This window comes from Protomyctophum parallelum (genome assembly GCF_964188405.1).
Source record: "Protomyctophum parallelum genome assembly, chromosome: 14".
NCBI classification, from domain to species: Eukaryota; Metazoa; Chordata; class Actinopteri; order Myctophiformes; family Myctophidae; genus Protomyctophum; species Protomyctophum parallelum.
This window is the reverse complement of record NC_139709.1, coordinates 21,467,407-21,494,404: the sequence shown is the minus strand read 5'-3', so window position 1 is coordinate 21,494,404 and position 26,998 is coordinate 21,467,407. Positions and strand designations below refer to the sequence as shown.

The following is a 26,998-nucleotide window of genomic DNA, read 5'->3' as shown; positions in this document are numbered from 1 at the left end:
GTCAGAGCCTGGGGTCGACGCAGTTTCTGTGGGATTACAGCATGTGTCAAACTCACCACTTTTCATTGGTCAGTTTCTCTGACGTCACGAAATGAAAACGTGCAACCAGAGCCTTGCGTGCAACGTCCCTGACCAAAGCTACGCCCCCTGGCCATGTGTGGTAAGTCTATTTATTATTGCAGTTTGTGACTTTGTGTGGTTGTTATTTATTTAAAATATATATTTGTTCTTCATTTATTTTATTGTTACTATTATTAGAAGTAGGTTATATGTATGTATGTATGTATATATAATATTAACCTCTGTAGCCGTAGGCTTTTTCAGGCATTATGTGTTGATCTGTAATTGACTTGATGTTGATATGAGCAGATCAAAAAAGTTATAGTTATAATAATAATTATTATTATTGTAAAAAATAGCAGCAAGCTTGTCTAGGCTTAGGGTGTATGATGATGCATATGCCCACCACAGGGCTCTGGTCAGGGAGCTTGGACAAGGATGACTTTTGATGATGTTTATTAGTTTATAGGTTGTTGGTAGTAGTACAGACATGCAGGGTGGTCATAAGTGAATGGTATCTGAAATAGTGACAGAAATGCAAGATGTGGGATATGAAATGAATACAGTTGGGTATGAACAATAGAGGCCCTAGTGTAGGTAACAAGCTAGTAATGTAACTTTAGCACACTGACTGAACCACATACTAAAGGAATCACAGACATATGCAAGTCATGTTTCATGTTTCAAAGTTGTGTGTGTGTGTGTGTGTGTGTGTGTGTGTGTGTGTGTGTGTGTGTGTGTGTGTGTGTGTGTGTGTGTGTGTGTGTGTGTGTGTGTGTGTGTGTGTGTGTGTGTGTGTGTGTGTGTGTGTGTGTGTGTGTGTGTGTGTGTGTCCTACAGCTGCGACCTCTGGTGGCGGGCGGGTGGTGTCACAGCGGGACAGACAGACAGACAGACAGACAGACACACAGACAGACAGACAGACATGATCTGCAGGGTCTCATAGTTAGTGCTCATTGCATTCGCAATCAGAAGGCTAGTGTTAGCAACATAGAATGGTAATTAGCTTAACAAAAAACGATCTTTGGGCAGTGTGTGTAGCAGGGAATCAGGAAGCTAATATTAGCAACTTAGCATGGTAATAACATACAAAAACGATCTTTTTGGCAGTATATGACTATATGTATATAAATTCATACATCTTTACAAATACATTTATATTGTAACCTACTTCTTCAAGAACACATTCTGTAGCTTCTGTTTGTCTGTATGCATGTAAGATGCACAGTATACACAACTTGGGGTCCTGAACAACTGCCCATACAGGAGCCTGAACTAAAATATGAGCTAGGTCCTGGAGAATTACAAGGTGCCTGAAAGGCCTGCACACAAAGGGCAAAAAGGGTAACTATAGGGAATTTTGTACAGCCGCCCCCAGATTAGTAAGACTAATATGAAAAACAAAAAAAATTCCCTAGTCCCTTTAGCTGTCCTTGTCCTCTTCTGGAATGGCCGGCAGCGTTATGAGGCGAGACACCGGGCGCCAGTATGTGCAGTTCTTCACCTTCACTTCTGCTGACCTGATGCACCCGTCCGGGCTAGGAATCAATTTCTCCACTCGTCCGACTGGCCAGTGCGCACGTGGTAGTTGCGGGTCGACGATCATCACCACTGCACCCTGGGCAAGATCCTCAGTAGGCCGTTGCCACTTCTGATGGGCTTGTAGGTTAGGAAGGTAATAGCGGAGAAAGTGGGACCAGAACTGATCTGCCATAGTCTGGCTGTGGCGCCAACGCCGTTTCGAAAGTGGGTCTGGAGCGTAGACGGCCTGAGGCAAGGAAGCATATCGCCGCCCCATGAGCAGCATATTGGATGTCACAGGGTCTGGGTCGGCGACATCTGATGAGACGTACCCCAAGGGCTTTGAATTCATAATGCCTTCGACTTCCACTAGGACAGTGTGCAGCACATCCTCGGAGACGGACTGTCCTCCGACTGCGACTTGCAAGGCCGCCTTGACCGACCGTATCTCACGCTCCCAAACACCTCCAAAGTGGGGAGCGTTAGGAGGGTTGAACTTGAACTTGATCTGATGACCTGCCAACCTTTCTTGCAATTCAGGTCCCAAGGCGGCAAAGGCTTCCTTTAGTTCCCTTTCCGCACCACGGAAGTTGGTTCCTTGGTCGCGTAGGATTTCCGATGGGGTACCTCTGTGGGCCGTGAACCGTCGCAAGGAGAGGAGGAACGCATCAGCGTCTAGACTGTTGAGCAGGTCTAAGTGTATGCAACGGGTGGTGAGACACTTGAATATTACTCCCCACCGTTTCTCAGTGCGTCGGCCGAGCTTGACCAGGAAAGGGCCGAAGCAGTCTACGCCGGTGGAGAAGAATGGGGGCTGGTATAACCGCAGGCGGGCTGGAGGTAGGTCTGCCATGATTGGCATGGTGGGCTCTGCCCTCCATTTCTGGCAGTCCATGCAGGTCCTCTGATGTTTCTTTATGGCTTTATATCCCGCGCAGTACCCAGTACTGGCGACGGAGCTCAGCAAAGACCCGGTCTGGTCCTGGGTGAAGGAGGCGTTCGTCGGTGTCCCTGATTAGGAGCTTGGTGACCATGTGGTGAGGGTCTAGGACTACAGGATGGATGTCAGACAAGCTTGGGCCCTCCATCTGGCGGAACCGACCTCCCACACGGATGAGGCCTGTAGTCTGATCGAGCTCGGGTGCAAGGGTGGTGAGACGGCTGCTGGGTCGCACTTGCCTTCCGTCTGTGAGGGCCCTGATCTCCTCTGGGAAGCAGTCTCTTTGGCAGCTCTTCAGGATGACTGCCTCCGCTTCCCTGTAATCCGGTTCATGCGGTTTCCCGTCTGAAGCCGCCGCTCCGTGAAGGGACTGGTATGTCGCTTCTACCAATGCCTTCCACGAGGTAAACTGGTTTACGTCAGGCAAAGGGGGATCTGGAGAGACTGTACTTAGACCGCAGAATGTAGATTTCCTTATCTCGGCGGGGTCATGGCCTTCCTCTAGTGCAGGGGTACCTGGCCACTGATCCTGTGAGAGTTGGAGGAATGGTGGACCTTGGCTCCAACAGCTGTGTGTGGATAGCTCGGCTAAGGTTTTCCCTCTGGTGAGGTCATCGGCTGGGTTATTCAGGCTGTCTACGTACCTCCAAGCTTGGTGATTTGTCAGCTCCTGGATCTCTGCAATCCTAGTTCCGACAAACACCTTGTACCTGCAAGACTCTGATTGCAGCAATGTCAGGACGGTAGTCGAGTCGGTCCATAGGGTAGTTTGGTTTATGGTCAAGGTGAGCTCTCTCAGAAGGAGGGTAGTTAGCTGTGCCCCTGTTAGAGCTGCACAGAGTTCCAGGCGTGGCATGGACAACTGGCGCTTTGGTGCCACCCTGGACCTGGCCATGACAAAGGACGAGTGAACCGATCCGTTGCTTCTGGTAGTGAGGTAGGCCACTGAGCCATATGCCTGCTCAGAGGCATCGCAAAAGATATGGAGATCGTATTCTGTGGCTTCTGTGTTGGCCGTAGGCAGTGAATAGCATCGAGGCAAGGTAATGTTGGCCAGGCCCGGTAGTTCCTCCTCCCAGGTGCTCCATGCTTCAAGGATGTCCGCTGGGTGGTTGGGGTCGTCCCAACCCCTTTTCTTAGTCCACAGCTTCTGAACTAACACCTTCGCTCGTGTAGTGAATGGGACAATGAAGCCTAATGGGTCGTACTGGCTTAATAAGACCTTGTATATGTACCTCATTGTAGGAAGGTGACTCTCCAGAGGTCGGTGCCTGTATCCGAGTGTATCAGTCGGGCAATGCCACTGCAAACCCAGGGCTGGCTCCTGGGGGTCAGTACGGTTCTGTGTAAGCCATAGCTCGGTGCTCTCTGCTCGTGCTGCTGCAGGTAAGTGGGCGACGACAGAGGTTTGATTGCTAGCCCACTGCCTGATCTCAAATCCTCCGTCGGCCAATAGTGAACACATCTGATCCACCAGAATCTTGGCAGACTGTGCAGTTGGTAGGCTATGTAGACAGTTGTCTACGTAGAAGCTCCTTTCAAATGCCTGTAGCACTTCTTCGTTGCCTTGTTGGTGGTCGCGCACATGCTTCTGTAGAGCGAAGGTGGCACAGCACGGGCTACATGTGGTGCCGAATGGTAGAACCTGCCATTCGTAGATCTCTGGTTGGTCGTCCCTCCTCATGTTTCTCCAGATGAACCTCAGTAAGGGCCTGTCCTCCTGCAGCAGTCGAACCTGGTGGAACATAGCACGGATGTCCCCGCTGATGGCTACTGCATGCTGGCGGAACCGAAGCAGGACCCCCACCAACGCAGAACCAAGGGTAGGACCAGGGAGGAGTTGGTCGTTCAGAGAGAGGCCTTGGTATGAAAATGAACAGTTGAAGACCAAGCGGGCCTTACCGTTGTGCTGCACGAGGTGGTGTGGGATGAACCACGATTCATCTGATTGCTCTGCAACATCTTCGGGAATCTTGGTGACACATCCTGCACTAACAAGCTTTTGAATCTCTTCATTGTACACATTGGCTTGATCGGGACTCTTGGCTAGTCGTCTTTCGGTACTCCTGAGATTTGGCATCATGACCTCCTTTATGGCCCTCAGGCGGGGTGCATCTCGAACACGGAGAAGAGGGGTGGCATAGCGCAGTGTGTCACCATCACTCACACACTTCGTCCTGGTCTCCAGGATCTCCACCGCTTCATTATCTTGCCGGGATCGAGTAACTAACTTCTCGTTACGGTAGGGTAGCACATCCAGCTGCCACAGTTGCTCCACATGCTGGTAGAGGTCGTCCGGTGGGGAGCTAAGGGTCGTTAGGAAGCATTGTTGCGTTGGCACCTGGTGTTGCAGCAGGCCGTCCGGTCCCTGTAGGGCCCATCCGAGGCGAGTATGCACAGCTGCCGGACCGCCATTGTGGCTGAGTCTGATTGGCTCTTCGGCAGTGATTAGATTGGTATGGTCCGCGCCAATCAGGATGAGTGGCTGAGCTCGTTCAAAGGGCTGTAATCCCTTTCAAGTGGTGATATCGTTTCTGTAGTGACTCCACAGGGTATGACTGCTCGGCCAGGGCTAAGCGGTTAGCAGTGAATGCTCCTGTAATGTTGTAGCGCTCTTCTGGTCTGGCTATGGGAGACAGCTGGAAGTCGACCGATGAACCGGTCAGGTGAGCGACGTCGTGACGGATCGTCCTCAGTGCCAGTGATTCCCTTTTCCCTTGGATGTTAAGGCGCTGCGCTGCGGCTGAAAGGAGGATAGTCCGCTCCGCACCATCGTCGAGGATGGCGTATGTCTCAAGCACTCTTTCTCCATTCCGCAGCAGTACAGGCACGATCTTCAGGTAGACTCGTCCTGCTGGGTTGGAGTTGGTGAGGTAGACTTGGTCCTGTGCTGAAGTGACATGTAAAATAGTCGGGCCTCGTGAAGAGATGCTGTGAAGAACCTTGAGATGCACCTCGTCACATTTTCCGCAGGGCTTCTTGAGTGTGCATTCTTGGTACTTATGATTGGTGCGTCCGCATTTCCAGCATCGCTTGCCCTCTTTAACCCATTTAGCTGCTCTGGTGAACACTCTTGTATCGCCGGGCACTGGGACAGGAAGTGTTATTCGCTGCGGCAATAGATGCAAAGTCGTCTGAACTTCCCATTGCGTTTTGGTGCTTGAGTGGTCGAACTGGGCCGATCCTCCCGGATGTCTGTCTGCTCGCTACCATGGTAGACCGTTGTAGACTGACTCCTGTGCTTGGTAGTAGGCTGATGCTCCGTTCGCGGCTGGTGGTGCAGGTAGGCCGGCTGTGAGGTGCTTGGCAGCTGGTAGGCCGGCTGTGCGGTGCTTGGTGGCTGGTGTTGCAGAGGAGCAGAGGCCTGGTGTTGCGGGGGAGAATGGGCCTGGTGATGGAGAGGAGAATGGGCCTGGTGATGAAGAGGAGAAGGGGCCTGGTGATGAAGAGGAGGAGGGGCCTGGTGATGAAGAGGAGAAGGGGCCTGGTGTTGAGGAGGAGAATGGGCCTGGTGATGAAGAGGAGAAGGGGCCTGGTGATGAAGAGGAGAATGGGCCTGGTGATGAAGAGGAGAAGGGGCCTGGTGATGAAGAGGAGAATGGGCCTGGTGATGAAGAGGAGAATGGGCCTGGTGATGAAGAGGAGAATGGGCCTGGTGATGAAGAGGAGAATGGGCCTGGTGATGAAGAGGAGAATGGGCCTGGTGTTGAGGAGGAGAATGGGCCTGGTGATGAAGAGGAGAATGGGCCTGGTGATGAAGAGGAGAATGGGCCTGGTGTTGAGGAGGAGAAGAGGCCTGGTGATGAAGAGGAGAAGGGGCCTGGTGATGAAGAGGAGAATGGGCCTGGTGTTGAGGAGGAGAATGGGCCTGGTGATGAAGAGGAGAAGAGGCCTGGTGATGAAGAGGAGAATGGGCCTGGTGATGAAGAGGAGAATGGGCCTGGTGTTGAGGAGGAGAATGGGCCTGGTGATGAAGAGGAGAAGGGGCCTGGTGATGAAGAGGAGAATGGGCCTGGTGATGAAGAGGAGAATGGGCCTGGTGTTGAGGAGGAGAATGGGCCTGGTGATGAAGAGGAGAAGGGGCCTGGTGATGAAGAGGAGAATGGGCCTGGTGATGAAGAGGAGAATGGGCCTGGTGTTGAGGAGGAGAATGGGCCTGGTGATGAAGAGGAGAAGGGGCCTGGTGATGAAGAGGAGAATGGGCCTGGTGATGAAGAGGAGAAGAGGCCTGGTGTTGAGGAGGAGAATGGGCCTGGTGATGAAGAGGAGAAGGGGCCTGGTGATGAAGAGGAGAATGGGCCTGGTGATGAAGAGGAGAAGGGGCCTGGTGATGAAGAGGAGAAGGGGCCTGGTGATGAAGAGGAGGAGGGTCCTTGTGATGAAGAGGAGGAGGGGCCTGGTGATGCGGCCTATATGACTATATGTATAAATTCATACATCTTTACAAATACATTTATATTGTAACCTACTTCTTCAAGAACACATTCTGTAGCTTCTGTTTGTCTGTATGCATGTAAGATGCACAGTATACACAACTTGGGGTCCTGAACAACTGAGGGTGCCCATACAGGAGCCTGAACTAAAATATGAGCTAGGTCCTGGAGAATTACAAGGTGCCTGAAAGGCCTGCACACAAAGGGCAAAAAGGGTAACTACAGTATAGGGAATTTTGTACAATTATTATTATTATTATTATTATTATTATTATCGTGCGGGCCGATTATACACTGTCTGGCAGTGTATAATTTTTTGTTTTTACGCCTGTCGTTAACTGACTTTTCTTATACCACACTAATTAAGTGGCAGTGGCAACATGGCTACGAGCAAGTAAGTAACTCGTTTAGCCACAAGGAGGGGCCGGCGAACTCAACAAGAGACCTGTAAAATATCTTCCATCTTTGTTCGTGCCCCAATGATGAACACCGCAGGTAGGTATAGGACTATCATTAATCATCTGATCATTCTATTGTAAATGTAAATGACCGTGAAAACGTATAGGCCTATAGTGTCTTGTATTGTATATACTTACTATATAGCCTGTTGTTAAGCCACAGACAGGCCTAATGCTTATTTGAGTTTGATGTAAAGTTGACCTCCCAATTAGCCTATCCCGTATAGAGCAAATCAAAACTATAAAAAAAACATTTCTATCAAGCACTGGACATCTATGATCAGTGGTGGAAAAAGTAGGCCTACTAAAATGTTTGACTTCTTGTAAAAGACTGCTATGCAGAAATACTCTGTTACAAGTAAACGTCCGGAAATCAAAATTTACTTGAGTAAATTACAAAATCAGCATGAATATAATTGTACTTGAACTACCAAAAATAAAGGCTACTCATTGTACAGAAAGTCCCATTTCATGTTTCAAATGTATAAAAGTCTTAAAAATATTTTTTTAAAACAATGCGATGCATCATGCAACACATTGTTAGTCTATTTTCAAATGGTCGAAATGTAGTAGCCTATATACTATACGGCAGGGATATTCAATTGGCGGCCCGCGGGCCACATGCGGCCCGCGGAGCGCCCCCTTGTGGCCCCTGGAAGAATTTTGAAAAAAAAAATAATAATAATAATCTTTTTTTTTTTTTTTTTTTTTTGAGAATAATAAGAGGGATAATAAAAGTTACAGGTATGGTGTGTGCGATATTAATTGTTTGATTACCATAATGACGGTAATCATTAAAGGACCACTTTTCAACCTATCTTCATATAATAGGTCCTCACTAATAATCATGATAAAATGACACGTTTTTTTCTACTCGGTCTGTGTCACATAGGAGGGCTGTGGGCAGTTCAGAAACCCACCCAACAGTGACATCAATGGAGAATCCAAGCTAATAGAAACTGCAGGCTTTCTAGTCCTGAAAAGTTGCAATGCGAAAATGGAAGCCATCATTCTCACAATAATAAACCCTGTTAGGGTCCATTTGGTTCCATTTGTACACAGTTACAGTTACAGACCCATAAGGGTCCATTTGGTTCCAAACCATCATTTCCCTGGGGACCCCCTGGAACTGCCTCCAGGACCCTGGGGGTCCCCGGACCCCAAACCCCACTTTGGGAATCACTGCTCTATGTAATCTGATCTTTATAGTCTGATAAACTATTCTCACGTAAATAAATCTTGTTTAAAAAACAATCTGCCTAACGATGATGTCACTGGTGGTCGTGGACGGGTTTCTGAACTGCCCACAGCAGAGTGAGTGTGTGTGTGTGTTTGTGTGTGTGTGTGTGTGTGTGTCCGTCCAGTCGTTAATGTCAAAGCAATGCTGTTTATGCACTGTCAAATAGGTCTAGGCCTACATCTATTCTAAGGTGGCATATACCTGTATAGACATATTATCCTGCTCATTACTGTGCGGAAATATACATAAATCTTCGTGTTTGAGCACAAAAAGCATTTTGAGAACCCACAAATTTCCGCGCTTCGCGCGCACACTGTGCGGCCCCCCACACACAATAATTCTACAGTTGTGGCCCCCGGCCTAATCTAATTGAATACCCCTGCTATACGGCCTAAGTAGGCCTACAATACTTGGATCCGAGATGTAGTGGACTAGAAGTAAAAGTATTGGAGATTGGAATTACTCAAATAAAGTACAAATAACTCAAAATTGTACTTAAGTACAGTATTTAGTTACTTTACACCAAATCTGAATCTGTATCATGCTTCATCAGTTTCCTGTTTTACTCACACCAGTCAAAATTAGTCCATGATTTCCATGTTTCTGTAAAAGTGCACAGTTTCACAAAGTGATCATTTCAGTCATGAATTCACATGTTATGTTACTGTACGTGATTCAGAAAGCTTTCCCTTCCAACACATGCTGGTCTATATCCTCTATTTAGATAGGAAGACCTATACTATATATACAGACGACCACCTACCTAGGAGACCTGCACGCACGCACGCACGCACGCACGCACACACACACACTTACATGTCACACACATGTACACACATGCACGTCCCCACGCGCACACACACACGTCACACACATGCACACGCCTGCATGCACCTGCATGCGCGCAAACCGCACACCACTCACTCACTCACTCACTCACTCACTCACACACACACTCACTCACACACACGCGCACACACACACACACACACACACACACACATTCTCTCTCTCTCTCTGTCTCACACACAGGGTCTGAGCACACTTTAGATTCCATGCGCGGACAAAAGAAGCTGCATGTGTTTTGCGTCATTTCCATTTTTTTAGACAGCCGGTAGATGGAAATGAAGCTCCACCCACGCGGCACTGCGGCAGATTGGCGCGTCGGACAGATTCCCGGAAAAGCTTGCCCCAGCGGCATTCTGCCACGTGGGTGGAGCTTCATTTCCATCCACCAGCTGTCTATAAACCCGGAGATGACGCAAAACACAGCTTCCTTTGGCCGTGCGGAAGTTCAAGTGTGCCCAGGCTGACACACAGCTCCTCTACATCACATGAGCACATTCACCCTCCCACACACACAGAAATGTTTTCCCCCTGCAGAGAATCCCCTGCTTCAAAGCCTTGCCCTTCCTTCCCTGTTGAAAACATTTAGCCCAGTGATGTCCTCCTCTTTGCCTGCAAAGACCTCTGTCTGCACATTGTCCTCAGTCACAACCAAATAAACACAGCTGCCAACGACTCTTGGATGACCACAAGAGACGCTGGGCTCACCCACGCATCCTTGTGGAACAAGCACATGAGCCTCCCATCCAAAACAACAGACCTCCTATATACTGTACGCTACCGAATATTGCCAGGATCACAGAGTCATAGATCAGCACAAATTGGAAACAGCCTTTTCTAGGGTAGGAAATACGATGAGAAAATACTTGAGTGCGGTTGTATGAATGAGATGGATCGCCAGGAGCTTGGGGGAAAGGTTCTGTGTTTGTGTGTTTCACTGTGCGACTGTGCGTGCGCGCACGCGTGTGTGTCTGCTTCTGTGTGAGTGCGTGCACGTGCGTGTGTGTGTGTGTCTTTGTTTGTGCGAGCATTATGCTTGCCACCACTAAACCAGTGCATGTGAGTGACTAAGTGTGACTTTTTTCTGTGAGTGACAGTAAGATTTAGAGTTTTAGGCCGACAGGCCAAGTGTGAGCGTGGGAGACCCAGACGGACCCGGAGCGAATGAGAACTTGGCTGTGATTGATTACGTGCTCTGCGGTTCTTAAGTGTCATCATCATCGTTCCAGTCCGCAGGCCCAGAGTCCGGGCCAGTACCGCTTCTCAGATGCCTTTTCATTCTTGCGGTTCTATATGTTCTATATATTCTATATGTTACTCCTAAAGAGCACGTACATGACATCCAGTGGTGGAAAGTAAGTATACTATAGGTACATTTACTCATGTACTGTACTTAAGTGCAATTCGGACTACGGAGGTACTTTTGCTTAGTTTGAGTGTGTACTTTTATACTTCTACTCCAATACATCTCAGAGGCAAATATGGTAATTATTTTTACATATATAAAACTAAGTAACTTGTAAGTTTACATGCCAGTAACAAAGTATTTCTAAATCATGGTATTTCTACTTTTACTTAAGTAAAAACAAATCTGATGACTTCTTCCACCACTGATGACATCAGACACACACACGTGTGCGCGCGCGCGCACACACACACACACACACACACACACACACACACACACACACACACGCATGCGCGCACACGCACACACACACACACTTACAGTGAAAAATACTTCCCGCCCCTTCCCCTCTGTCTCTCTCTGTTTTTGGACCACCCTCTTCTCGTCTGCTCCCCAAGTGGACTGTATGTGCCGGTGCCATCGCTGTGTGCTATAGCTGGCCTTCATTCCAAATGAGACTGACTGGGAGCCTGAGTGAAGAAAGGAGAATGGAGAACCTGAGGCTCCAAAGGGGACACAAGTGAAAGACCAAAGCCCGGGCCCCTAAGCTGCACCCCAAGAACAACACACTGTACTGACCTACTGACACAGGTGGGGGGACATACTGTCCTAGCTGTTGTTTTTCATCTTTCTGTCTGTTTTGTAGTGCATGATGGTGTAGTAGAAAATGCGGCTGCAGTATTTTACTTTCTGTGGGAATGTTCAATTAGGCGGAAGTTCAAATCTTTTTTGGACTGGTTCTTGTTGTTGAGGACAATTCACTGCCCAGTAGGTAAGTTGAGATTACATTTTAAAGTCAAGGAAGCTTTGAAATGGAAATACAGCCATTGTGTGTTTGTGCGTTAATTACTGTTATCCTATAGACTTCATTTATTGTTCTTTCATGTTTGTGGATTTCTGGAATTCCTGTGAAGCTTTAATTTGTAAGTGTCACATCACTACAAAGAAAAGTAGCTGTTAAAAAGTAACTGTTCGTTTACTGCATCATGCGATGAGATCTGGTCCTATTTGTAATTGTCTTCTAATTCCAAGTGTATTTTATAGGCAGTTCACCATTATAACAATGAACATTTAGTACTAGTGCTGTCTGTTTAGCATATATAGTCCTGATCAAGTCCTACATTCAGCAGACAGATCTTATCAGTGGCACCATCAGGATAGCGTGTGGGCTGATTGGCACCGGCCTCAGCAGTAACAACAACAAAGTGAGCTGAAAGATGAGACATCTCGGATTGGCACGCGGCTTTAGAGGGTTCTGGAGCAAAGTTAAAGAGCAGTGGAAAACAGAAGTTGTTAACCAGAGAAATACCACTCCGGTTCCTTTTTGAGGTCTAATAAAAATATATATAAATAACACAATAAATGTTTTATTGGTACGTTTACCAATGGACAATTAGGCCTCAGAGGCGCCTGATCCTATGATGACCAGTGGGCCGATTGGCAGTGTCCTCATGTTCCTCTGGGCTCAGCCACCGCAAAGTTTGACCTGACTTCTTGTAAATGCCTCCATTAATGTAAACGAGGTGTCGGTCTGGCTGGAATGAGAGAGAAAATAGCCCTTTAATAAGTCGGTAAAAGGGGGAAAGGGCCTCTGTGGTGGACTTGACGAAGACCAGTATAGAGTGTTAACGAGAGAGCGAAGCCAATTCATACTTCATCGCATGACAGCGTCGCGCACCAAAAATAGCAGATCTACAACGTCACAACACGTCACGGATGTGGCGCATTGTGAGCTTGTAGAGCCGCCATTTCCGCTGCGCGACACCGTCGTACAACAGAGCATAGATTAAGGTATACGAGGCAGAGAGGTAATAAGTGCCGATGAGTTTCACAGCCCCGGCTTGGACGCACACTGCACCTCTATGTAAACACCGTCACTCACGTCAGGCCTTCCGAGGGGACCCTGAGATCCAAGCGCTCTAAGATATGGTGTGGTGCAGACGAGACGAGCCAGCCGTTGTGGCTGAGTGGCTGAGAGTGATGAAGTATGATTGCGGGGGGAAAACAGGGAAAACGTTTCTCTGGGTAATAATATCTGCCCCCGAAGGCTGTTTTTTTAGTTGCGACACAAGGCCTGTTTTCTTTATAGCTGTGATCCTTCAAGTTTCCGTTATTCGGATGGTCTATAATCTGAGAAGAAGAAAAACAAATGCACTGCAGCTTTGCTGATCTCAAGGCATTACAGTTACAGTATTTCTGCTATGCCCAAAAGATTTTGGTAATTCATCTTAGTTTTTAATCCTGTTATTTCTGCTGAACCTTAAGCCAACGTAGGTCTATCTTGGCTCATATACTTTCATTTGTGCTTTACATGAAGCAGAATAAAGCAACATTGATAACATCTATATTAATTGTTTTTCCACTCTTGACAGTGACAAAGAGGTGCGATTATGCCTTAACAGCAGTGTTTGGACTTAGTTAATGCTTTTGGATCTGTCCCATTACCTGTGGTTGGAGCTCCTCGGTGCAAGAAAGCAGAAAGAGGAGACCGCACAAAATGGTCCAGCGCCCCTGCTGTCTCTGTCCTGAGAGACACGGAGCTCTACTTCTGCTTTCCTGGCATGTGTTGAAATCCTCAGAGGATTTATTTTGATCAGCGAAGTGGCTCGTATGTGCTCCCTGTCAGATTTGTTGGATGATGGTTATTTAACCTCTTTGGCCACGTCCACAGAGCGGCTTCTAGTTGGGTTTGGCCAAGGAGCCAGAAAGTCCTTAGTAAGCTGCCAGTAGCTCCATGCCCAGTGCCAACCTCAGCCTTTGAATATGGAAGAAGGGGTCTTTCACTTTGCATGCGTTTTTCAACGTCACCCAGCCCTGCTCTATTCTCTGTGCTGTCAAAGCTAATAACATCAAGCTTCCAAAAATAGACTCCAGAAAACATTACTCATAAATCAAGAGGCTCCTGCTGCTGCTCAAACACTTCGGACGCTTTCATTCTATCCCAAATTCACTCTGTTCCAGATATTTACATACCATTATATTAAGCTCGGTACAAGTCGAAAACATCAGTGAGGCACCAGTGATACCATTCTGCCAATCTCTGGCCTGCTAAAGATTCATATATTTCTAACCATCAGCATGTAAATCTGTCAGCGAGCAGCAGTGCTCATTAAGCCACCAGAGGGATAGATTCACTTTCATCCATGTGTCCAAATAAACTAAAAATATTCCTGGCTTCCGACTCTCCTTTTGAGAGAACTAATTGCTTTCGACACCCTCGCTGAACATGGGCCAGTGGAGGCGAGCTAAGAGGCTGTGGGAGATGACGGAGGAAGCTCTAAGCAGGGGGGATCTACACTAATATGAAAAACAGACCCTAGGCGTCGCGGCACACCCAAAGACCTGAGACAGATGTGGTGTGGGGCCGAAAGAAAGAACACCCGTGAGACCCGAGCCCTGAATATGAAAACCTGAATATCCGCTGTGATAACAGATTTGAGTGGGTCTCGCCCTTCTCGTTTGCCACCACACAGGAACCGCGAAGCACGACTCGCATGCCTATGCTGCAGTGGCGTTGGTATGCTGGTTTTTAATGTCACATTATAAAAGTTCTGGTCACTGTGCCCAATTAAGCAGAGTTGTTGTGTTGAGTCTAGACTGAACGTCATCTGCTAGGTCATTTCAACGCTTGAAATCTTTGAGGGTTCAGGGGCCCCACCATGCGGTGCAGTTATTGGATTCTATTGGATTAGAGCGGAAAGAAAACATCTGCATTATACACGGCAGTTGACTGATGGTGTGTTGTGCTCAGTGGGAAACTGAACAAAGAGTGCATAAAATAAAAATACAATGGGATACAGCGAATTCACATGTAGACAGCTCCAATAAAGTCACCCACTCCTTCCTGCCTGTATTACAGATCTTCAGCTTGTTTGCTGAGAAAGAGAGGAACAGAGGACGCCATGGGACCTGGAGTGTGGAGCCTGTTCGTCCTGATCGTACTGTCCCTCTGGAGCAGCGGCGAGGGCCTCGCTAAGAAGCCCTTCTTGTCCCGGGCGCGCCGGGCCCCGCCGGCCAGCGCCGGGGACACCAAGAAATGCTCCTACACCTTCCTGGTCCCCGAGCAGAAGATCACGGGTCCCATCTGCGCAGCGCGGGGCTTCGCCACCGACAAGGACCGCGTGACGCGGCTGGACGTGGCGGCGGTGCGCGACCTGCTCTCGAAGCAGCGGCGCGAGATGGAGACGCTGCGGCTGGTGGTGGACGTGGACGGAAACCTGGTGAACGAGATGAAGCTGCTGAGGAAGGAGAGCCGCAACATGAACTCCCGCGTGACGCAGCTCTACATGCAGCTGCTGCACGAGATCATCAGGAAGCGCGACAACTCCCTGGAGCTGGCGCAACTGGAGACGCGTGTCCTCAACGCCACCGCCGAGTCGCTGCGGCTGGCCTCCCGCTACCGGGAGCTGGAGTCCCGCTATGCGGTGCTGTCGGCCACGGTCAACAACCAGTCGGTGCTGATCGGGGCCCTCGAGGAGCGTTGCCTGCAGGTGCATGGCCGGGGGCACGGGCAGGTGCCCGCGGGGCCGCCGCTGGTGCAGGTGGTGCCCGAGAACATTCCGGTGAGCGTGCCTCGTTTCACCAACGAGATCCAGAGGGACAACGCCCGGACATTCGCCCGCGACAGAGGTTCCCGCTCGGGGCCGTCGCCCACGGGGAGCACCCTGGAGGTCCAGAAACCACCGCTGGGGAACTTCAGCGCTGAAGGTGAGTGACTGAGGTTAGTGAAGGACCCTAGTCTATCGGGTCAAGAGCGGGAGTCTGAAGCAGTGTATGAATGACTAAGCTCAGGAGGGAGGAGAGAAGGAGTGAAGGAATGAATGATGTCAACCAGTATGTCTGTCAAATAGTCTAGGGCCTAGGCAGTCAGTCTCTTAATTACTTAGTCAATGAGGCAGTCAGTCAGTCAGTGAGGCAGTGAGCCTATCAGTGAGTGAGTGAGTGAGTGAGTCAGTTAGTGATAGTCACTCAGTCAGTGAGTAAGTCAGTCAGTCAGTCAGTGAGGTACTTTGTCAGTCACTCAGGCCTTGCGTTCACCAAAGTGTTTTTCCTCAGCTGAAAATGCATGGCACTCTCCCAAAACACTCCAAATGCCCAGAGCCATAATAATAGTAAGACAGAGTTACGACAACTTCATGGGGCCAGTCCAATGGCGGCTCTTCTACATAGACATCTATTGGCGAATAGGGACACCGGAAGTTTACGGAATGCATTGGAGTCTATGGGCTCGCACGAGTACATGAACCACGTACGTGACCAGGCTGTTTTCTGCCCCCTCAATGTCGCATGTAAATACTCAGAGAACACTGGGTGCCCAGATACATATAAACGGCAGATGTGAACGTGCAAAGCAGAATAGACACTCAGCAGTCAGCACCTCGTCATGCTGCTGGTGTTTCCAGCATAGTGTTATAATATACAGCACATTCCCATTGAAAACAATTCAACATAATACACTGTGCTCAGGAAACAGCCCCTAAGTCAGTCAGTCAATGAGGCAGTGTGACAGTCAGTCAGACAGACAGACAGACAGTCAGTCAGTCAGTCAGTCAGACAGACAGACAGTCAGTCAGTCAGTCAGTCAGTCAATGAGGCAGTGAGACAGTCAGTCAGTCAGTCAATGAGGCAGTGAGACAGTCAGTCAGTCAGTCAGTCAGTCAATGAGGCAGTGAGACAGTCAGTCAGACAGACAGACAGACAGACAGACAGACAGACAGACAGTCAGTCAATGAGGCAGTGAGACAGTCAGTCAGACAGACAGACAGTGAGGAGTGTTGGCCAGGGCCCGGTAGTGAGGTTGGCTGGGTGAGCAGTACGAGTGAGTGATGGAGCTTATAGGCTGAATCATTCATCCTTTCATGAATGCAAAAACCATGTGGAGAGATGTGGAGAGATGTATAGCAACAGGATACGCCATGAGGCTATACAGGCTGCTATGAAACCTGCCAAAATAATTACTGGCGTGGACTGTAGCTGCAGGTGGACCTATGGTCTCATTTTCAAGGTCAACGATTTGCATATTCAGCTGGAAGCCGCTCTCGTGCTTACCCAGAGAGAACACATGCAGACCAGGATGGAAATAAAAATGTTGTAATGTCTGAATTCAGGTGGGGGACGCAAAGAAAAGAAAGGAGGGGGATGTATTTCCTAAAACGCAGAAAAACCACTGTGATTTTTCTCATCAACCGTAAATTCCCGACACATTTAGATTGTCCCCGGGCCAAGAATAATAAAGTGTGTGGCATTTCAAGGCAGTCTGTGTATGAAAATGGATCCTCTCCAAGACTGTTCTATAATGTCCTTAGATGCATGGACAGAAAACAGGCTGGCATGATATGTTCATGTTAACCACAAACTAACAGCTCTTATTCTGGCTTGCGTCATAGGGCGGGTGGAGAGACCCTTACTTCATAACTGTAAGGCAGGGCAGATGGAGAGACCCTTACTTCATTACTGTAGGGCAGGGCGGATGGAGAGACCCTTACTTCATTACTGTAGGGCAGGGCGGATGGAGAGACCCTTACTTCATTACTGTAGGCCAGGGCGGATGGAGAGACCCTTACTTCATTACTGTAGGCCAGGGCGGATGGAGAGACCCTTACTTCATTACTGTAGGGCAGGGCAGATGGAGAGACCCTTACTTCATTACTGTAGGGCAGGGCGGATGGAGAGACCCTTACTTCATTACTGTAGGGCAGGGCAGATGGAGAGACCCTTACTTCATTACTGTAGGGCAGGGCGGATGGAGAGACCCTTACTTCATTACTGTAGGGCAGGGCGGATGGAGAGACCCTTACTTCATTACTGTAGGCCAGGGCGGATGGAGAGACCCTTACTTCATTACTGTAGGCCAGGGCGGATGGAGAGACCCTTACTTCATTACTGTAGGGCAGGGCGGATGGAGAGACCCTTACTTCATTACTGTAGGCCAGGGCGGATGGAGAGACCCTTACTTCATTACTGTAGGGCAGGGCGGATGGAGAGACCCTTACTTCATTACTGTAGGGCAGGGCAGATGGAGAGACCCTTACTTCATTACTGTAGGCCAGGGCGGATGGAGAGACCCTTACTTCATTACTGTAGGCCAGGGCGGATGGAGAGACCCTTTCTTCATTACTGTAGGGCAGGGCGGATGGAGAGACCCTTACTTCATTACTGTAGGGCAGGGCGGATGGAGAGACCCTTACTTCATTACTGTAGGGCAGGGCGGATGGAGAGACCCTTACTTCATTACTGTAGGGCAGGGCGGGTGGAGAGACCCTTTCTTCATTACTGTAGGGCAGGGCGGATGGAGAGACCCTTTCTTCATTACTGTAGGGCAGGGCAGATGGAGAGACCCTTTCTTCATTACTGTAGGGCAGGGCAGATGGAGAGACCCTTACTTCATTACTGTAGGGCAGGGCAGATGGAGAGACCCTTACTTCATTACTGTAGGCCAGGGCGGATGGAGAGACCCTTTCTTCATTACTGTAGGCCAGGGCAGATGGAGAGACCCTTACTTCATTACTGTAGGCCAGGGCGGATGGAGAGACCCTTACTTCATTACTGTAGGCCAGGGCGGATGGAGAGACCCTTACTTCATTACTGTAGGGCAGGGCGGATGGAGAGACCCTTTCTTCATTACTGTAGGCCAGGGCGGATGGAGAGACCCTTACTTCATTACTGTAGGCCAGGGCGGATGGAGAGACCCTTACTTCATTACTGTAGGGCAGGGCGGGTGGAGAGACCCTTTCTTCATTACTGTAGGGCAGGGCGGATGGAGAGACCCTTACTTCATTACTGTAGGGCAGGGCGGATGGAGAGACCCTTACTTCATTACTGTAGGGCAGGGCGGATGGAGAGACCCTTACTTCATTACTGTAGGCCAGGGCGGATGGAGAGACCCTTACTTCATTACTGTAGGGCAGGGCGGATGGAGAGACCCTTTCTTCATTACTGTAGGCCAGGGCAGATGGAGAGACCCTTACTTCATTACTGTAGGCCAGGGCTGATGGAGAGACCCTTACTTCATTACTGTAGGGCAGGGCGGATGGAGAGACCCTTTCTTCATTACTGTAGGGCAGGGCGGATGGAGAGACCCTTACTTCATTACTGTAGGGCAGGGCGGATGGAGAGACCCTTTCTTCATTACTGTAGGGCAGGGCGGATGGAGAGACCCTTACTTCATTACTGTAGGGCAGGGCGGGTGGAGAGACCCTTTCTTCATTACTGTAGGGCAGGGCAGATGGAGAGACCCTTACTTCATTACTGTAGGGCAGGGCGGATGGAGAGACCCTTACTTCATTACTGTAGGCCAGGGCAGATGGAGAGACCCTTACTTCATTACTGTAGGCCAGGGCGGATGGAGAGACCCTTACTTCATTACTGTAGGCCAGGGCGGATGGAGAGACCCTTACTTCATTACTGTAGGGCAGGGCGGATGGAGAGACCCTTTCTTCATTACTGTAGGCCAGGGCGGATGGAGAGACCCTTACTTCATTACTGTAGGGCAGGGCGGATGGAGAGACCCTTACTTCATTACTGTAGGGCAGGGCAGATGGAGAGACCCTTTCTTCATTACTGTAGGGCAGGGCAGATGGAGAGACCCTTTCTTCATTACTGTAGGGCAGGGCAGATGGAGAGACCCTTACTTCATTACTGTAGGGCAGGGCGGATGGAGAGACCCTTACTTCATTACTGTAGGGCAGGGCGGGTGGAGAGACCCTTACTTCATTACTGTAGGGCAGGGCGGATGGAGAGACCCTTACTTCATTACTGTAGGCCAGGGCAGATGGAGAGACCCTTACTTCATTACTGTAGGCCAGGGCGGATGGAGAGACCCTTACTTCATTACTGTAGGGCAGGGCGGATGGAGAGACCCTTACTTCATTACTGTAGGGCAGGGCGGATGGAGAGACCCTTACTTCATTACTGTAGGCCAGGGCAGATGGAGAGACCCTTACTTCATTACTGTAGGCCAGGGCGGATGGAGAGACCCTTACTTCATTACTGTAGGCCAGGGCGGATGGAGAGACCCTTACTTCATTACTGTAGGCCAGGGCGGATGGAGAGACCCTTACTTCATTACTGTAGGCCAGGGCGGATGGAGAGACCCTTTCTTCATTACTGTAGGGCAGGGCGGATGGAGAGACCCTTACTTCATTACTGTAGGGCAGGGCGGGTGGAGAGACCCTTTCTTCATTACTGTAGGGCAGGGCAGATGGAGAGACCCTTACTTCATTACTGTAGGGCAGGGCAGATGGAGAGACCCTTACTTCATTACTGTAGGGCAGGGCGGATGGAGAGACCCTTACTTCATTACTGTAGGGCAGGGCGGATGGAGAGACCCTTACTTCATTACTGTAGGGCAGGGCGGATGGAGAGACCCTTACTTCATTACTGTAGGGCAGGGCAGATGGAGAGACCCTTACTTCATTACTGTAGGGCAGGGCGGATGGAGAGACCCTTACTTCATTACTGTAGGGCAGGGCGGATGGAGAGACCCTTACTTCATTACTGTAGGGCAGGGCGGGTGGAGAGACCCTTTCTTCATTACTGTAGGGCAGGGCGGGTGGAGAGACCCTTTCTTCATTACTGTAGGGCAGGGCGGGTGGAGAGACCCTTACTTCATTACTGTAGGGCAGGGCAGATGGAGAGACCCTTACTTCATTACTGTAGGGCAGGGCAGATGGAGAGACCCTTACTTCATTACTGTAGGCCAGGGCGGATGGAGAGACCCTTACTTCATTACTGTAGGGCAGGGCGGGTGGAGAGACCCTTACTTCATTACTGTAGGGCAGGGCAGATGGAGAGACCCTTACTTCATTACTGTAGGCCAGGGCGGATGGAGAGACCCTTACTTCATTACTGTAGGGCAGGGCGGGTGGAGAGACCCTTACTTCATTACTGTAGGGCAGGGCAGATGGAGAGACCCTTACTTCATTACTGTAGGGCAGGGCGGGTGGAGAGACCCTTTCTTCATTACTGTAGGGCAGGGCAGATGGAGAGACCCTTACTTCATTACTGTAGGGCAGGGCAGATGGAGAGACCCTTACTTCATTACTGTAGGGCAGGGCGGATGGAGAGACCCTTACTTCATTACTGTAGGGCAGGGCGGATGGAGAGACCCTTACTTCATTACTGTAGGGCAGGGCGGATGGAGAGACCCTTACTTCATTACTGTAGGGCAGGGCAGATGGAGAGACCCTTACTTCATTACTGTAGGGCAGGGCGGATGGAGAGACCCTTACTTCATTACTGTAGGGCAGGGCGGATGGAGAGACCCTTACTTCATTACTGTAGGGCAGGGCGGGTGGAGAGACCCTTTCTTCATTACTGTAGGGCAGGGCGGGTGGAGAGACCCTTTCTTCATTACTGTAGGGCAGGGCGGGTGGAGAGACCCTTACTTCATTACTGTAGGGCAGGGCAGATGGAGAGACCCTTACTTCATTACTGTAGGGCAGGGCAGATGGAGAGACCCTTACTTCATTACTGTAGGCCAGGGCGGATGGAGAGACCCTTACTTCATTACTGTAGGGCAGGGCGGGTGGAGAGACCCTTACTTCATTACTGTAAGGCAGGGCAGATGGAGAGACCCTTTCTTCATTACTGTAGGGCAGGGCGGATGGAGAGACCCTTACTTGAATCATTACTGTAGGACAGGGCGGATGGAGAGACCCTTACTTCATTACTGTAGGCCAGGGCGGATGGAGAGACCCTTTCTCCTGTATAGTAAGCTGGGTGGGGATTACTCTCCCCCGCTAAATCAACGGACTGTGTTCCACATCTGCTTGTAATTCAAAAATCCTTTATTAACGCGTTGCTTTGAAGCAAGCAATGGTAGACATAAACCATTGTCACCAACGGGTTAACAGGATATCTAATTTGGATAATTTGTTAGTTTAAACCACAACTAAATACAAGCCTGTCTGTAATGTATTGGCTTAATTACTCCCATTCTCTTCTGGTGTTTGTCACTGTGTGGCAGACAGTAAACAACTATTAGCGTAGCCTTGCGGCAAAATATTTCTTCTCCTTGATAAATTGTGTGTGTGTGTGTGTGTGTGTGTGTGTGTGTGTGTGTCTGGCAAGATAGCTTCCATTATTTATTTGCCTGTCAAATATGTTTCTTGTGACTTTCTGCACTTTCTGGAACTCATTGTACTGTATGATGGATTTCACAATGCCACACCAGACTTCCTGGTCCTTCATTGCCATCCCCAGTTCCTGCTTACTGATGCATGTGTCCCTATAGCGATGACAGCAGGGAATGACACTTTTCTACCTCTGGTCTGCTACTTAGTTTGAAAGTCCTTTTGGGAAGAAGATATACTTATATGAACTCAAATACTTGTTCAAAGATGTGTTGTTAAGTTTTGATAACGTGGTTACAGGTTATTGTTGGATTTGCACATATTTACGTATTCAGTTTTTGTCTCGTTGAGATAAGACCAACACAGTTGGAGACCTGCTCAAGAGACTGAATGAGAGCCTGAGCGTACTGGCTAAAAACAAACCATCAAACACGTCTACATACATTTTATAAACTAGATTTAACGGATTAAGCTATTTGTAATCTCCCTGCCTGTCTACCGGTCTTCCCCTCCTCTCCTGCAGGTCCATATCGAGACTGTCTCCAGGCGCAGGATGCTGGCCACATCACCAGCGGGATGTACCTGATCAAAACGGACGAGTCAGAGAGGTCCATGCAGGTGTGGTGTGAACAGAACATAGACAATGGCGGCTGGACCGTCATCCAGAGCAGGAGAGATGGATCTGTGAACTTCTTCAGGAACTGGGACAGCTACAAGGTGATGATAGTTGCACTTCCACTGTTTGGGTCTCACTTCTCCCTCTCTGCCTCTCTGTACGTCCATCTGTTTCTCCCTCTACCTCCATATTTACCTTACGCTAAACCAGTGGTTCTCAAAGTCGTGTTCTCAAAGAGGGTTCCCTGAGGGGGTTCGAAATGGACTCTGAGAGTGTACAAATGGAGCCAAATGGACCTGCAAGAGTTAAGGGGGTCCTCAAACTTAAACCTACAGAATTATTGCTTTCTTTCTTTTACTCACTATTTTTATGACACATTTTCGTTTCCTCATCTGCTTCACCTCCCGTAGAATGTACACTTCAGTGGTCCAGAGACAACAATGGTGGCGTTATACGACCGATCCCAAGGAACCAGCTGGTGTCCCAGCCCAGGGAACATTTCCTAGGCCCAGAGCCCTGGTGTTTTCACTTACTGTAAAATATAATGTCTGTGTCAGCACCAGCATTACTCCATAGAGGCAATTTGGTTTTTGATTCCCATTTATGAAATGTTAGAAGCCGGAGTATGAAGGTATGTTCCACAGCTCAATCTGCACGCGTTTCCCCTCCCAAAACCACTGCTACTATGCTGCCTGGATGGATGGTTGGCTGGCTGGCTGGCTGGCTAGCTGACTGAATGGCTGGATGGTCCACTTACTTCAGTGTACAATACAGTCCCACTCATCAAAGGTCTTTTTTCAAGCTAGGACGAGATGAAGTGTATCAGTGTTGGCGGCCTTGGTGATTCAGTCTTCCGTTCAGCCCAGCCAGGCTTGCGTATGTTGCACTGGTAGCTAAATTACTCTCTTCAACATTGATTTGTCTCCCTACTGGCCCACAAAGCCACACACACGTTCCTGTGTATATCTGAACTTGTAATATACTTGTGGGGACATCGGGCCCTCACAAGTATAGTAATACCAGCACACACACACACACACGCACGCGCATGCACACAGCACCGGCGTCGAGGCCCCTGACTTCAAGCCCACATCATTCATCATCCCCTGGCTCGGCCACTTAATCCACAATCACAAACCACAGCCATCTCGATGAAATGAAGTGTTCTGGAGGAGCACACAGCCAGACATAGATTGGTCATGGCTCTTCAACACAAACACACAAGCGAGTATCACCATTAGCTGTGATCCAGGAGATCTGTAGGGGTTTGTGAGAGGAGCCGCCGGGGCCCCGCTGCGCAGACCCAATGCTTAACTTTCCAGGATAAATCCGCCAGAACATCTTTCGTACGGTCTCAAATTGCACAGTGGTGCATCATGGGTAAATTTCCTGTCCGCCACTGTGGAGGCCGGGGTACGTCTGGGCAATGAACCGAAAATATTACGGTTACGCTTACAAAGACAACAAAACTCATATACAATATACATACTGTACATACATACACTCCCACATCCCCCCAATAGATACTCCAAGAGTGCCTTCTAAATCAGCCTTAGCAGATTTACAAGCTCGCAACGCGGCACGAAGTGACGAGCTGTGAGCTGTATAGCTGTTATTTTTTAATAGCCAACACTAAAATCTAAAATGACACAGATGCTTTCCCGGTTTTAATGGGTTAATCGAAAATCATCGAGAAGTAAGTTAGCTATAAGTTTTTATATATGCTGTATTTTCAAATGTCTTATATTAATAAATCAACATAAAAAGGTTATAAAAACATTTTAAAAGAGTTTAATTTAACTATTATTAAACCCACTAGAATAATGTATATAGAATGTAGGCTATAAGAATGACAATTCAATGTGTCATTCTCTTCACTGTTACTGTATCTCCCCAGTCCTCACCTACAGCATAGACAGTTGCAGAAGTCTGTACTATAAAAAAAAAAAACTTTGATCAAAAAAGAGTTGAAATGACAGCATCGTATCACATTGCTCGCGACTCTTTCTTTCTAAAAATCTACTTTGTAATTTGACTTAACTACTATGTCATCAAAAGGAACAAATCAGCTGGAATGCATCATAGCGATACATTCCCATGGTCCTTTCCAAGAGAATGTTTCATGTCCCTAAACAATTCTCATGTTTCCAAACTCTGCTAAATACCACAGAACAAACAACTGGAAGTACTTTCTCTAATCTCAAAGTTATCTTCCTGTAATCTTCTTTTTTTTCCTTTTTTCTTTTTGACTCAGAGCGGCTTTGGCAACATAGACGGAGAGTACTGGCTGGGTCTGGAGGGCATTTACAACCTGGGGAGGCAGGGCGACTACAAGCTGGTGGTGGAGCTGGAGGACTGGATGGGGAAGAAGGTGTACGCCCAGTACAGCAGCTTCCACCTGGAGCCAGAGAGCGAGGCCTACCGCCTCAGGCTGGGAACCTACATGGGCAACGCCGGGGATTCCCTCAGCAGCCACAACGGCAAGCAGTTCACCACCCTGGATCGTGACAAGGACGCTTTCTCAGGTAGATCAGACTGTGTGGGGCTGTGGGGGCTATAGCCTTGAATTCCCTTTGAGGTGTAGAAGATACCTCATACCTGCAATTTACAATTGGGCATTTCAAGAATCATAATCAAGATAAGAACCTAACATCTAACTAACAGTAGAATATCTGTACAGTGAAGCTATCAGTATACACTATAGACTAGTGCTATGTCTACATAAAATGCCATCTAAATGAGATAAGTTTAGCCTTTGTATACTGTAAGTGTCGTCGAGGCTAGTGCAAGTGCTACAGCATTTTGATGAAGTGTACAGACCTTCATATTTACGTTCAGTACTTTCAGTTTTCAAACATGCATATCTGGATCTTTTGTAAGTAGATTATTCTCTGAAGATCATAGTACGTCAGGTGAGGCAACCTATTTGACCACCACTCCTCCCCCTGTCCCCATTGACCACCACTCCTCCCCCTGTCCCCATTGACCACCACTCCTCCCCCTGTCCCCATTGACCACCACTCCTCCCCCTGTCCCCATTGACCACCACTCCTCCCCCTGTCCCCGATGCAGGTAACTGTGCACACTTCCATAAAGGTGGCTGGTGGTACAACGCCTGCGGGCAAGCCAACCTCAACGGTGTCTGGTACACCGGCGGCGTCTATCGCAGCAAGTTCCAGGACGGAATCTTCTGGGCCGACTACGGTGGGGGCTTTTACTCCATGAAGACCGTCCGCATGATGATCAGACCCATAGACTGAGGAGACACTGTGACGCTGGTGGTGCACGCGTGGCTGTGGAGGTGGAGATGGGCATACATACATACACCAGAATAAAGGCGGACGCAGGCTTGCATCGTATATGCCAGCACAAAACTGGCAAAACACACCCGTGGAGAACTTTCAACATTGACCTGAACTTCCTCAGGCTCTGTATTATCATTGTGTTCTGAATATCGTGATGAATTACGGGACACGGATTTAGGAGTCATGACTATTTAAAAAGCCACGTTGTTCCTTCAACCCTCATGTATGAATATCTATGAGGTTCAATGAGAATAATATTATCTATTATGTGCCTGTGCATTTTGCCAGTCTTTGACGTATAATGTATCAACTCTGCCTGAATATTAAGACCCTCTCATGTGACAATGGACCACCCCACCGGGGTTCGCTTTTTTCCCCCCGCCTAATATTGAACCAGTTCAGAGTGTTTCCACTGAAAATTAATTGGTTCAGGCCTAGAAGTTGGTTCAGAGCTGGAACCAAAATATCCGCCAGGTTCCATGAAGGCACCAAGGATCCAAGAATATAGAATGGAACCAGTTCTAGAACCAAATTATTTTGTTGGAAAAGGGGTCCTGGAGGAGTTGCCATCTCCCAAAGGTCTTCCATTAGTATTGTTATTTTTTTAGCATGGGTGCCGTTATGTGGGTCTCTACCTCGTCAAGAAACTTTTTTTCTTTTTCTTTTTTTATGATTCCACATTTATCACCAATCCCTAATAAGCCATTTTATGAACTATCCACTATCCAACTACCCACATGTGGTAAGGTGTTCATTTGCTGTTAATTTCACGCTGTTCATTTGAGTGTACAAAATGCGGTACTCACTTTAAAGAAATTTAAACAGCCTTTCCCAATATTTACAAGGACCCGATGACCTCCCCCACAAAAGTACTTGGTTTACTTTGTCTTAATGCGGGTCACCAGAAACATTGGATAACTTATGTGGGCCATTAAATATTGAAACGGACCAGGCGTCCTGAGGAAACTATAAATTACCCTACAGAAACGAGAGAGAGAGTCAGCTCCTTTTTCTACACTATACCTGTACTGTACTTATGACAATCATGCCCTGGCAGTGTTGCTCGCGACAAGGCCAATGGGGTATGTAAATTGCTTTG

At 48.6% G+C, this 26,998-nt stretch overlaps 1 protein-coding gene across 1 annotated transcript; it reads left to right on the top strand.

The window, feature by feature from the left end:
- The first annotated feature begins 11,299 nt into the window (after positions 1 to 11,299).
- On the top strand, positions 11,300 to 26,891 carry angptl1b (angiopoietin-like 1b). The gene is made up of 5 exons (XM_083782248.1): positions 11,300 to 11,497; positions 14,766 to 15,613; positions 22,502 to 22,695; positions 24,849 to 25,119; positions 25,667 to 26,891. The coding sequence occupies exons 2-5, from the start codon at positions 14,809 to 14,811 to the stop codon at positions 25,852 to 25,854; spliced, it is 1,458 nt and encodes a 485-aa protein (XP_083638374.1). The 5' UTR covers positions 11,300 to 11,497; positions 14,766 to 14,808; the 3' UTR covers positions 25,855 to 26,891.
- The last annotated feature ends 107 nt before the right edge of the window (positions 26,892 to 26,998 follow it).